We start from the raw sequence: 14825 nt of genomic DNA, 5'->3' as shown, positions 1-14825 counted from the left end.
TTCTTGAGAGTACATAAGCTCAGTTGTAGCCTTACTGATGGATATAAGGAAACAAAATCAAACACTGTAATATGTGCTCTATCTGTTAATTCAACCTGCTGTAAGCTATCTATCAGTTATATGGAGTTCTTGATAATGAATTTATAACCCTTCAAATGTTCTGATTCCAGATTGTGTAACACATTTTCTAACAGTCATGTAGGTGATTTGCTTTATCCCCAATGGGCTTGGGAAATGTGTTGGCTTGTGTGTTTTTGCAAAGGCAAATAATTTCAGGACAACAACTGCTCTGTCCAACTTTAACTTGGCAAGAATTGTATGTGTAAAATGTGTGATATGGGCTTGTAACCTGTCCACATAGCTGTCATACACAGGTTTACAGTCCATATCCATGATGTATTGATGCTTGAGAGAAAAATTTGAAATTAGTTTTGTGCATTCCAAATTAAAATGTTGTTGACCTGAAGAAAATCTTGTATAAGATCAAAAATGTTTGTTGAATTTATGTTAAAATTATTTACTGGATTGTAAATGTTTCATTTCATGTACTTAGTCCTTGATCCAGTTATTAGGAAGAAGGTAATTTCATTCCAGCACTGTTTGATCTAACTTAAAAATGTTTTTGGCCTTTTTGATGGGTCGGCTTTCTTCAGGTATATCACTATATTAGAACTTTTTTCTAAGCCAAAGTTTAAATGCAGGATTGTTTCAAATTCAAAATTATCAAATTGAATTTATTTTTTATTTTAATTTAGTACTGTAATTAACAAAATTACATTTTGAATCTTCATTAATTATTAAAGTTGCTAGTCTAAAATTATTCCTCAAAAAGAAAAAAAATTTGTGTAGTTGAATAAATGTATTTTGTCTAGAATATTGTTTTATTTATTTGAATTGCATAGACTTCCTGAAAATTTTTTAAATCCAAAAATATTTGAGTTATTGTGATATTTCAATTTAGATATACAAGACATTCTTTTCTTTGTGAATTATTCTCCATCACAGGATAAATATTTTTTTAAAGTACAGAAATACTAACATCACAGAATATTTATAATTAAATATGAGAAAAACTGCAGTTTTTTTTATAGATGAATTTAAAATTTTTTTTTTATGTTTTGTTTTTCTATTAAAATTATAGATATTCTATGGGAAAGTAAACTATAAATTAGAAAAAATATAAATATTTCTAATATGACTAGTAAGTTAGTGTTGGGTTGGCTTTTAAAGCTTAAAAGTAATCAAATATCTCTAAAAATGGTACTTTTAACTGTCATTCATTTTATTCAAACATTCAAAAAGTAAAAAAATAATAAAGATAGAAATCCATTCTCAAAAATACTGTATTTACTCGCATATAGGATAAGGTGTGACTTTAAAGATCAGAATAAAGAAAATTAGATTTATTAATACAATTCTAATTTTATTTCATTTAATCACAAATAAAATATCAAATGCATGTATTAAGGCAAACAACCATATTTTCTTGATGCTATCAACTTTTGTCTACTTGGACTTGCCCTCCAAAACGTGGTTACAACTCTCCTCTTTTTCACTCTTACTCCACAAAGCATTGTCCTCTGATCCATCGAGTGAATTTGTAATGCAGTATTTCCTGAATGATTTTGCTATCAGCCCTTGAGGAATGCTTTTCCATGCACCTGATATCCACACAAAAAAACCAAAAGATTATAATGTGCATGACAGGAAAAACTTTATTTTTAATGTACAAATATTCATTAAAAATACCAATTTAACAAATATAAAATAACTACATTTATAATCATTGCTAAGTGATCAGCTATTTTCAGACCATTTTTTTGAAAGTGACATTTATCTTGACTTCAATAGCATCCTGCTATAATGGCAGCATGAACTATTGGCAGCACAAAAATTATTGCAAAAACACAAAGAATCCTTCTCTTGTGCACATAGGATGACCTAGGTTTTTGAAGCAGTGAAAAATGAATAAAAACCTTGTCTTATATACGAGTAAATATGGTATTAAAATATCACTCTGCTTAATATTCATCTGGATGAGAACACTAAGTTTTATTATTAAATTGATAATGCTGACATTATTATTTCATTTTTTGCAACATAAACTATTTTAGTTAATTCTCATTTGTAAAATTTAATAATGTAGACCTTTTTGAAAAATTATTATGTAATGATTTTAAAACATTTTAATTCAAATGCAATGTAAAATTGGTCTCTTTTTTGGGGGGAATTTTCTGTCAGTATATTTAAGTGAACAATACAATCATGTACAAACTTTTTCATGTGCATAAATCATATACTTGAGTTAAAAATGAGAACAATGTATATATTTTTTAACTTAAACTTTAATTAAATCAGATTGTCTTCAGGCTATGATAAGAATGATTAAACTAATGAATTTGGTGTAAAGATAGACAGTTTGGTTACCATCTTACATTAATATTATAATTAGAAAATTAAAAATGATACTGTAATTAAATAATTTTTAAAAATTTTGATAGAAAAGATTGATCTGAAGTGAAACAATTCTTTTCCTTTCTATGCAGAATCATTTTTCAAAATTTTCAAAATTATTTAATTTAGTTCCTAATTGTTTATATTAATATAAATTGTGACCTAATTGTCTAAATAACTAATTTATTAATTTAATCATTCATATTAAAGATCAAAAATAATCTAGTTAATTAAGCTTACATTGATTAAAATATGAACTTGCTTAAGTTATATAATATAAATATATATTTTTTATCAGCATATTTTTAAAAAACTTGTGATATATATGATGTAAAAACAATTAAAGTTAAATTAAAATTATTTAATTTCAAAATTTTGAGCTAAATTATGAAATTGGCTATTTTTATTAACATATATTCATTTGTAGATTTATTTTTTTTAATTATGATGGATTCCTTTTTCTTTTTTATGTTGATTTTTTTTTTTATACTTTTATATGTACTGTGTTTATATATATGTTTGTCTTTATGTCCATTGTATATATATATATTTTTAAAATCACTGTTAAAAGGAAATTTGACAATATTCAGTTTTTCTGTGTTAAAGATGTTTCTGTCTACTTTAACCAGGCTCTAAATAGAATTTAGAAAAATAAAATATAAGCAATTCCTTTTTAGGATCTTCCTTGGAGTTCAGTATTCAGAAATGTAATGGCAACAAGAAATGCTCCAGAGGTAAACATGTTCAAAAGTTTACTTGACATTGTGTGCATGTAAAAATTCATTTTTCATCATAAAAATATGTATGATTTATTTTGCATGTTGGCCATATTTATGTTAGTGGATATCCCACTTAAGCTATTTAGCAATTATTAAATCTAAAATTTAATTGGAAGTTGTTTTGAAAAATGTTTTATTATTATTTATGTAAGTAATATTTTAAGTGTTTGTTGTTAATGCTTACTTTGATTTATTAATAGCTTTTATTGTGGATAAATATGATAGCAAACAAAATAAAAATTACCACTGATTTTCTATTCTGCTTTAAGTATGCTTGAATCAGATGAATTCAAGTAAAATAAACTCACCTATATTCTTAGATATTAAAACTTTTCAAATCCTAAATAGCTTTTATTTCAGATATTATGTTGTAAAATAAAAGTTAATTATATAAACATCAATTATTAACTCAAAAGTTTTAATGTGAGCTTGTTTATATTATGTAAGAGGAATCAGTAAAGATTATCAGAATAAATTATTCCATATTTTCATCATAATAAAACTAAATGCTTCAATTTTAAAAACAATATATTATTTTAAAATTATATTTAAAAATTTATTCAACTAGTTCAAAAATTAATGTAATAAATCACTAATTTTTCTAAAACATGATGATTGAATGTATTAAATATAGCTTACTTATATAATAAAAAATTCTAATAATTTAAGATACTTTATTTAAATAAAAATATAAAAAGCAGTTTTACTCTGGTTTCAATGTATTACTTAGCTAATTTTCAATACTTAGAAATGATGATATATAAATTAAATCTTTTTAGGACAATTACAGATCTTAGCCAGGAAGTATTGAAATGTTTCCAGTCTCAAAAATGTTTTGAATAAAAATATCATTTTTAGAAATAGAAATGACTGATGTTATAAAAAACTTTTTTAATTCTTGAATTATATCAGTAGCAGAAATGAGAAAATAAGATAAGAATTTAAAATTTTGATATAATAATTCTCTATAAATGTATTAAGCAACAAGTAAGGAAATGGTATTGTAGTTAAATAAATTAGGTTGAATTTTTATTTTTGCATATATTGAAGATAAGTAAACTAGCATCTTATTTTGCTAACACAGCTAACTTTATGTATGTCAAACTAGTTTAGTTTAGTATATCAAATTGTATAAGCAATTAATAATGTGTTTGAGATCATCAAAAAGTGCTAATTTGTGTTGTATCCTGGCCACCCTTTCTTTCATTGTTTATGGCATGAGTGATTGACCAGAGAGCAAGCCCTACTAGAAGTAGTGACACATCTTGATGAAAGGTTTTAGCATCATGTGAGTTTGGATAGAGAGTGACTCTCTCAAAAACAACTGCTTAACAAAGTAACAAAAATTTTTTTATAGGCTATCTCAAGGAGGCCTAACACTCTCCCACTTTTACACAGTTACATATGTTCTATTTTTTAAGTGCAATTGCTACATAATGTGGAGAGTGTTGCAATCAAATATTACTGAAAACAGTAATTTCCTTCAGAATAGTTTCTTCAGAGTTTAGTTCTCCTGTGGTAGTTTCTCTTTGGGTAGTTCAGTTATCTCAAAGTTAGTTAGTTCCCTATCTTTGGTTTGATGTGGGCATGCATTTACACATGTACACAGACACATTCTCTAATGATAACATAGACAGATTCTTCTGGATATCCTGTTTGGTACAATTCACTGGCAACTTTTTACATCATAATCTCTCTCTTTTATAGACTTCAGCTTTGTCAATCTTAGCCCATCTGACTTTGATTTAACAATTCAACTGAGTCAGGTAGATAAGTTACCTTCCAATGGGAAAACACTCATTTTTTTTTTTTTTTTTTGAACTGTGAGGATGGTGATATTTCAGACAGGCTCCTTTCTATGAGGGTTATAATTATCTCACAGTAGAATTAAAAACTGGGACCTCACATTCAGAATAGAAGAGACACTGAACTGGCAAATGTGACTTTAATGAATGGATGTCTCCAATCGAGGAACAAAGTAAAATGTTTAAAAATAGTATCTAATCTAAAATTTTTTCTTTAGGAAACACTTTTAATTCAGAAATTAAATTTAATGAATGTTCAGACTTTTTTTTAACATTCCTAGACCCAACTGTATAAATTGATTTAGCTGGTGCTCTTAATATTAATAAATAAAAATTTCCACTTTTAAATTTAATACATGTTAATATATTTTCTGCATTTATGGTTGTTATTGTAAAATTTATTTTAAAAATTTTAAATTCTGTAATTACCGAAAAAGTTTTGAATTATATTTTTAACATGTATACTTTTAACTTATACTTTATACTTTTATTTAACATTATTATTAACTTATAGCTTTTTTTATTTAAGTATTTTAACATAAAGAAACTGATTTTCATCTTTGTATGCACCTTTTTTCATCTTTCTTCAGAAATGGAAAAGCTGCTCACTGATTTACTTTTTTAGCCATCTTAATTGTTTTTTAGCCATCGTTATTGTTGTCTTTGAGAATAAAATTTCTGTTCGTTTTTTTATTGACATGCAAGAAATCCAAGATAATTGTGAAGTGTATAAAACTGCATAGTTTACCCATTGTTAGAGTATTTGCATGTCATTAAACCCAAGCTCATAGAATTAGTCAAGATTTCTTGATGCATAAGGTAAATTCATACACAATAAAAACACTGAATCTCAAGGAGTCATAAAATATTTAATATATTAACATTTTTATGATAGTCCTCTCATCCTCAGATCACAAGCAAAAACAAAAATTAACATTTTGTATTTTAAATTGTTTAATGTTCTTAAATAAAACAAACATTATGTCTCAAACAGATTAAATTCAGATATAGGACACATAGTATCAAGTATAAACAACATTAAGTAAATAAAAAACTATCTTTTAAAGTCAACAACGTACTTTGAACCTGTTACCGGTATGAGTTATATGATGGATAAAGTACATCACAAATGTTTTCGAACAGCCTAAAGTTTTTCTTCAGGTGATACACAGATTAACTGATGGAATACGAAGTAAATAGAACATGAAGATTTGAAAATTAGATTGAATCCATGTCTCGTGAAATCATTACGTTGGACATGCACATTCGTGTGGGTAGCCAGTATTGGAAAATTAAAGATCGGTGTCCATCAGGGCCTGCCAAGCAACTGACAAATTCAGCTCTTCCTTATGATTGATGCATGTAGTGGTAAGGCTATATTTATAAATGGAAATGACCTCCAATCATCTCAGATGTTCAGGGTGAGGTGAGGTGAGGTGAGGATGACCCTCGCTTGGTTGAAGGCCTCCTCAATATCAGGATCAGCCATGTAAATAGCAAGGGCCATGGAATTCCTTACATGCTATATGTCAGCGCGGTGTTCACGCACTCTGACTCCTAAGGAACGCTTGGTCAATCCAATATAAATAAGATCCTTATCACATCTGTGGTCCCTGAGAGAGAGAGAGAGTGTGTAAATGATTGGGGAATCTTTCCCGTTGTGGAGGATGTCAAAAGATGGTCGGACATCTCTTGTACATGATCCGAATGTGGCATTTATTGGTGATCCTTATATAATGATCTAATGCAACGATTAAATGTGATAGGGACATGTTTTATCTTCTGGACGATTGTCGCTACGCGTGTGAATGGCAGATATGCGCAGTGAGCGGTGGTATCGATCAATTAATTTGTGTGCCAGATTAGGGTACCCATGCATGGCTGCTACGTGTTTTATATGCATTAATTCGGTAGCTAGAGCTTGTGGGGTGGATGAATGAGAAAATCTCGTTCTGACTAAAGTGTTAAATGCCGTGGTCTTGTACGAAAATATGTCACATGACCTTGCTGGTATGTAAACAGAGGCCAAACATGGTTTCTGGTATACAGAGGTGTGAACAGTTGATCCTTTGACCTTAAGGTTTATGTCCAGGAAGTGGACCTCTACTTGTTCGATTTCCATGGTTAAGCTATTCAAGTCGTCATTAATTGATTCTACAAATGCCGTCACGTCTGTCATGGACTTTAAAGTCCCTATACCCTTCAATGGAGCTCCCTCCAGCCTTCTGCACCCTCAGAGATCTTCTATTCAGTATTGCTGAAGATCACATCCTACACCAGTGTTTCTTAACCTCTAACGAATCATCACCCCGTCAATAAAACCGTTACGTAGTATTGCCCCTTCGCCTTGAAAAAAATTGTTGGGTGTTAGCCTCGGCCCTCAAATTCGTATTGCATTGAATAGACTAGTGACTAGTATAATGTTATTTGTTTAATTATTGTACAATATAACGAATAAAATATCTAATTATTCTTAATATAATGTTTTACTATATCGCCCAAAAAATTGTTTTTTGCCCCCCAAAATATAAATTGTTACTAATTGCCCCCAACGTGGAAAATTGCCCCTGTTGAGAAACATTGCCCTACACCAACACGTGCTGGAGATGGCCCACCTGATTTGCTAAAATTCATTTTTTCTGTTCAATGGAATGGTCTATAAACAAAAAAGGGGGTCCCCATGGGCAGTCCAGTGTCTGGGAGCTATGCGAAATGGTTATTAGACAGTTGGAACACAAGATTCTCCCAAACATCCTTTTGTATAAGAGGTACATAGATGACATCATCATTCTATGGAGAACTGTACCAGACATGACAGCGTTTGTAGAATATAAAGAACAAATGCTGTCATGTCTGGTACAAAGTACAAATGGCAGATTTATTAGGAATTTTTAAATTTACATTAAGAGAACAATGCATTTATAGCAGAGACTGTATGATGCTATCTTTTTGATGGTGATTGTTATTTTATAATCCCCTTAAGAAGGAGGGTAACAAATATGTGACACTACAAAAACCAAGGCATCATCACAGTCTGTTGGATTATTTCATTTTAATTTTTATTCTTGATTGTATACTATTTTTATTGTGTTTTTATTTTTAGATTTATATATTATTTCTATCATAATCAAAAATCCCATTAGTTTTTAAAAAACTTAATTTAATATCATTTGAAAAATAGAATTTCTATTAAAAAACCTGATGAAGTCTTATTAATCAGTCCAAAAACATGTTTTATTGAAAACAAATTGCTGATAAAGTACATAAGGTGTTTTCAGTGTCTTCATATACTGTGTGATTCCAGCTTAGATTATTATTCAATACTAGTAGCCTGAGACACCACCTAGTAGGCAGCAGTGTCATTTCGTGGTATAAATATTAAATTCATATTACAAATAAAAATAGTAATATACTGAATTTCTCATGGCATATCCTACTAAAATGCAGCCAAAAACACAAAAAACCGCATCTAAAATAGTACAGTAGAAGCTGAACTCTTCAGGATAATCCTTAACTCTCTCCCCAGATGGGGCAATTTTAAAAAATCCCTTCTTAATGTGCATTCTCATGGCATACCGTACTAAAACGCAGTCAAAAATGCAAAAAAAAACACATTTATTGTTATTTTAATATTGTTACGCAAAAAACTGAATTTATTGTTAATTTAAATAATAGCTAGGGGCACCCTAGTGGCCATTTCTAGGCATACTGTTACAGATAAACTGACATGCAATCAATGGCTTATATAATTACATAATTGAATTAAGTGTCTATTATAGACACTTAATTCAATTATTAATTACCATTTCAAGATGCAAGTTCAAATAGGTGTCTAACAATATCAATTAAAGCATGGAGGATCAATGTACAAAAAGTGAATAGGAAGAGACATATATGCCTTTGGTGGTTTTAGAAAAAGTTGAAATAGCAAATGAATGTGTCTGGAAAAGTTGTTAGATGAATTCATAATTGTAAGTTAAAATTAGTAGATAACCCATATTGTCACAACCCACATATTGTTTTCCAATTGACTTTTAAACATAGTTAACTCATGGATTATATACATAAAATTGATATTTTGTTACATTCATAATAATAATTGAAACTCATAATATAGTTTCCTTCTACATTAAGACTATATTTTTAACACCAATTGTATAATCTTACATTTTTATTGCATACCAAAGTCAACATAGGCACTTTTCTGGTGTCTGATGAATGTCTTCAACTATACTTCCCTCCAAAAAAATGAGCACAAAAGTGAAAATTTACACAAATCAGAAACTACTACAGAAATTTAAATTTTACAGTAACTTAGAATAGGATTCTATCTATTATTAGCATACAAAAAAAAAAAAAAGAGTTTCGAATGTCGAGTGAGACATTCTAGAAAATTAACAAAAAAATAGACAAAATGACAAGTTATACTTGTGAATGAGAATGTTGTCAATAAGGAATATAAGAAAAATACACCTTTTAAAATCCAGCAAATAATTATACTAATAAAAACATTTTCGAATGGTTTTACCGATCTTCATCAGTTAAGATGACATATAAACTGGTCCTTAACCCTTTCCATGCGGTTATACGCCTTTAGGCGTATGTCACGTGACTTGCCGTTAATTCGTGATGCGGCATACGCCTTTCGGCGTAATTAATCAAAAAATTCGATTATTTTGCGTTATATTCGATTTTCCAGCGATTTTAGCTTTGATTCGCTATTCTGTAGGTCGATTGACTTTGTTTAAGCCAATAAACGTTTTGTTACCACCCCTGGGCCATAAATATTTTGGTAAATACATCCCCTACTATTCTACAGTAAATCTTCGCAGTTAACTACACAGTTGGCTGAAAACAATCAAAGGGAAACTCCTTCTACAGTTTTATTGAGTCTCTTCTGTCTTTGTTGACGTTACTTTAACTAATCACAGACTTATGAAACGAAAAAATTGCCGCGAAAAGCCCCGCCTCCAACCTTCGAAGTAAAATGTAAACAATCACTGTAAATTCGCTTTTTAAATCGATTTTTAATTCTAATTAACTAATTTAATGCACTTAGACATTAAATTAGCTAATTCGACAATATTTAGGCGAGTAAATGTGTTTTTAAAACTATCTTCACGATAACAATCGACTACTCTCCCAGCTAAGTAATTAGAGACATAGTGTGAATAATGGCAATAACTTCTCCCCCGCTCTAGGTAGAAAGTTGCGGTTTGTTTTGTTTAATAGAGGACAGATGTTTCTATCTAACAGATGTACAAAGTTCAGCGATTCTCTGTAAATTAATTTTTTTTTTTTTTTTTGTTCGTAACCTTCAAATTTGTTCGTAAACTTCATATTATTTTAAATATGTATAAAACTAAAAATTATACAATCGTAAACTGTAATATGTTCTTAATCAAACGCAAAAAACAGATTAAACATAACGCGATTTTAAAGCGAAAATATCGCGATTTAAAAATCATCCAAAAACTGCAAAAAATGCGCCGCATGACGAATTCCACTCAATTATTTGCTGTAGATCGCCCGCATGGAAAGGGTTAAAATACGTAAAGCAAAGGCTAAATTAGATTTTCTAAATTAATGCCACCTCATTGGAGCATTTCCAATGTCTATTTATCACATACAATTACCTGTAGGATGTAATTCACTTCTCCCACATCTGCGACGCTGTGCCTCGGAAAAGCAATTAGGAATACCAGACGCCACACATATGCTCTGTTACATAAACTGATACACATGGAAAACAACATTTATGCACAGGACCCAAAACTCCTAGCAGTAGTAAATGAGAGGATCATTAATTTATCACTGTGTGTTGCAAGAAATTTGAAATGAAAATATATACAGAAGCTAAAGTGGATATTCCACATGCAAAATATTAAACCAGACAGAACTGGGAACTCCTACATCACGATATAGGATGACATTGTACACTCGCAATGCATTCTGGTTGTCTTAAAATTCGGACCACTTTATGCTCTTAACCCTTTGCCACAGCCAGAAACCTTCATACCAGACATTGAATTAATCACTAATGGTATGAATGACACGTCAAGATTTTTTTCGTTGAAAAACCAACTTCCAGACAGCATACGAGAAAAGCAATAATACAGACATATGACACTTTCGAAACATTATACACAAATCACACCAATGGTTGGAACGTAACAACGATGTTCTGATGAAAGCGGATAAATCGAAAGGAGTGGTGTTGCTCAAATGATCTGCCTACAATGAGAAATTATGAGAATATGTTACGACCATGGAATGCCAACTAGCACCCTTTGCTGTACTGATTTTATAATCAGTACAGCAAAGAGTTAAGAGATTCACCTCCACTCTGTTAGCAAGGCTTTTACATATGCATGGCTCCAAGGTCCATGCACCAAAAACACTAAGAATTTTTGCATTTGCCAAGACACACAAGCCAGGAAGCCAAATACGTCCTGTGTTCGAGAAATGTAACTCACTGATATTCTTGATTAAAAAAACAGCTGGTCAAATTCTACCATGCCAAAGCTACTTACCATCCATTTTCAGTTAACAATTCGCTGCAGGTTATGAACGTCTCAGTATCGTTTCTCTGGTAGACAAGGAATACATGACAGTCTTTGACTTCAAATCTATGTATCCATTTATAAAAATACCTCCTTGTTTTTGTGCTATAAGGAACTTCCTGTTAGCCAACATCGATGATGCATGTAAACATCACAATCATATACTAGAACTGGTGCATCTTGTATCTTATACATCATTCTTTGAATTTGAGAACAAATTATACTTACAGGGAACAGGGGCGCCCATGGGCAGTCCCACCTCAACAATACTATGTGAGCTAGTGGTACGACAATTAGAAAAGAGAATTCTACCCAAATTCCAACACCTTATTATCATATATGCTAGATATGTGGATGATATCTTCATCTTATAGAATAGAAAACCAAACCTGCAGCAATTTTTAACAGCAATCAATAATAACCCCTACAGATTATTTCTACAAGTAGGTCAGGAGAGCAAAACATCTGTAAACTTTTTGGACATTTCCATATCTTGCAAATATGGTGAAATTTGCACCAAAGTATACAGGAAACCTTGTTTTCAACCCATTTTAATTCCACATAACTTTGTGGATCCTTTCCACATCAGATTGACAGCCTTCAGATCCTTAATAAAAAGGGCATATACACATTGTACCAGCATAAATGACACCTTAACAGAGCTGAATTACATCTTAAAGATCGCACAACAAGGTTATACAATAGAAATAATTCGGAAGTTGATCGCAACATTTCAAGCAGCAAGTTGTCAGAATGCTTTAGGTGTCCAGAAACAAAGGGTGGTTGTATATTATTTCCCTTTTTTAAGAGGAATACATAAGAAAGCAGCCAGAGCTAGTAATCTCCAGATTATTGTTGGGTTGCATTGATATATATATATATACAGAATTCAGAATTAATATTGCTATAGCCGTTTCTAGCCCGATAATTTGGCATTGGTTGGTGTCTTACTTTATTTTTGACTATCACTGAAATGTTTTCTTTGGAACATAAACTGGCTATTTTGGAATTTCACTGTCACATTCATAACTGAAGTATCAAAGCACAGAATGAAACACTTGTTTTTACCCATAGATTGATTTGTGTATTTTGAACAGTGCCAATATGTATTTTATTCATGTTCAATGTTTTGGATATCACACTCATAGTATAAAATAAATTCCATTCAATAAAACTCACACATTTGCTCTTTATCTGAGAATTTTCATGTTATGCTTATGTTTTGGATGGGAATGTATGTTAACTAGTCAGCTTTAGGTCCAACCATAAATTCTACAATTTTTAGAAACTTAAAGCATTCCATTGGTAATGTATTGGAATTCTTCAAAATCATGGAACAACCATAGAATGTTTGATGATGTAAGTTTGAAAATCAAAATTATTGATCACTATTGGTTCTGAAGATTATCATAGCCTTACTACAATAACCTGCATTGCTGGAAAAGTGCCTAGGTTAACTTTGGTATACATTTTGAGTTAAGTTCCAGCTTTTGGAAATAGAATTGTATTTTTATTGTATTCTATAATAACATTGTTTTTTCATTTATTAGTAATATTTCTGCAAATTACTATTTAGATTTTTTTTTATATTTGTTTCTTTACTTTATTTATCAAATTTTTCTCAAATGTAAAATAAGATAAGACAAATGTTATATATCTACAGATTAAATAACAAAATACAAAACTCTGCAGTTATTTTTTTTTCTTATTGATTGAAATACAGATTAAATAATTTGCAGTTCTAAAATACTGTACTTTTCCAAATAGTCAGTTCTACATAATCTATAATTCTAAGAAATAAGAATATTGGTCAAAACCATATGAAAAAGAATATAAAAAAACATTACACTCTCACTTTTCAGAAATTAATAAATTAAAATCTGAAGTTTTTCTGTTTTCTTAATTAGTCATTCTTAGATTGTGGAATTTCTATAGATCATTAAAGGAACATATACATGTACTAGATGTACTAAAATATTGAATACATGTACTAAAAAATTTCAATATGGATGAAATGGATAACAGTAAAAAATTCTTAATATCAAAATCAAGAATTAATAATAATTTCTGATGTTGGATTTAGGAACTTCAGTTAGGGTCCAGCATACGTTATGTAACATACCTAAGGTATGTTATGATAGGAAAAATTAACTATGAATGATTAGAGATACAGGTATCCCTCGTACAACACAGTTCAAAAATTGAGGAAATCCCCTGTACAATAGTTTCCAATTTCACTTCTTTTTTTGTTTCATTAATAATGTTTTCAGTTCTATTATTTACTAGGATTTTAGATTTTTGTTACATTTTTAAAAAATATATTTTTAAAAAGATACAATAAGGCTAAGGTTGTAAGATCAGAAAAAAAAATTAAGATGACGACAAATTTTTTAAAAATGTAAGCAGTTTAATTTATTACTAGGATTTTGTCCACTAAGGTTTCAATAGTAAATGGTTAACAAATAAATTGAAATCATCCTGTAATCTCAACTACACTGTTTTAGTGTTAATATTAATTACAAATATTATACTTTTGTTAACTTTTGGAACCTAACCTTATGTTTTCCACTAGTTCTTTGTTTTGTATGGCACGGATTTTCATAACATGGCTCTTTTTTAGAACATAACTACCATGTTATATGAGGAATACCTGTAGTTAGCACAAAATTATGGTTTTACTCTGTGAATACAGTAAACACCAAATTATCATACTGGTAAAGTGTGTTATGGGCAAAGGCAAACTTGAAACATAGACTATATATGTTCTTTTGAAATGTAAAATGTTTTCATACAAAACTTTATAAAAAAATTAAGTTACTCTTACATTATTTCACTGAAATTTGCAAAATCCTATGAGTATTCTGGAGATGAAAGTAAGTTTTTCTCTAAACAAAAACTGTATCAGTCCAGTTCAGGTATATTTTCCAGCTCTCTCCCGCTCAAGCCAGCTCTCAGGCCCTTGGTTTATCTGGAGGACTACAGACTACTTTGAAGATGTAGCCTGAAAATCCTCCTTGCTACAGGCCAACTAAATAGACAAATGCAAATGCAGTATTGCTTTCAGGCCATATTGGATACTGGGATTTTATGGATTGAACTAAACAGTGTGTGGCCAAAGATGTCCTTTTACTGTTCTGTTACTCTATTACACAGTACAAACCCCTTGCAATTTTAAATTCTAATTCAATTTTTTTTTTTTTTTTTTTTTTTTTTTTGTGAAAAGA

General features: G+C 30.0%; 1 protein-coding gene across 4 annotated transcripts in view; it reads left to right on the top strand.

The window, feature by feature from the left end:
• The window catches only part of LOC136979878 (cytoplasmic polyadenylation element-binding protein 2-like), a 197812-nt gene that overhangs the window by 129639 nt on the left and 53348 nt on the right, over nucleotides 1-14825 (top strand). For 2 of the 4 annotated variants that reach the window (XM_067275900.1, XM_067275899.1), the window contains exon 4: nucleotides 3132-3188. The exons of the other annotated variants lie outside the window; for them this stretch is intronic. In XM_067275900.1, the coding sequence (XP_067132001.1) occupies nucleotides 3132-3188 (57 nt within the window). The remainder of the gene's footprint in view (nucleotides 1-3131; nucleotides 3189-14825) is intronic. 4 annotated transcript variants of the gene reach the window in all.

This window comes from Centruroides vittatus, unplaced genomic scaffold (genome assembly GCF_030686945.1).
Source record: "Centruroides vittatus isolate TY-2023 unplaced genomic scaffold, ASM3068694v2 contig_651, whole genome shotgun sequence".
NCBI lineage: Eukaryota > Metazoa > Arthropoda > Arachnida > Scorpiones > Buthidae > Centruroides > Centruroides vittatus.
This window is presented reverse-complemented; position numbering and strand designations above follow the sequence as displayed.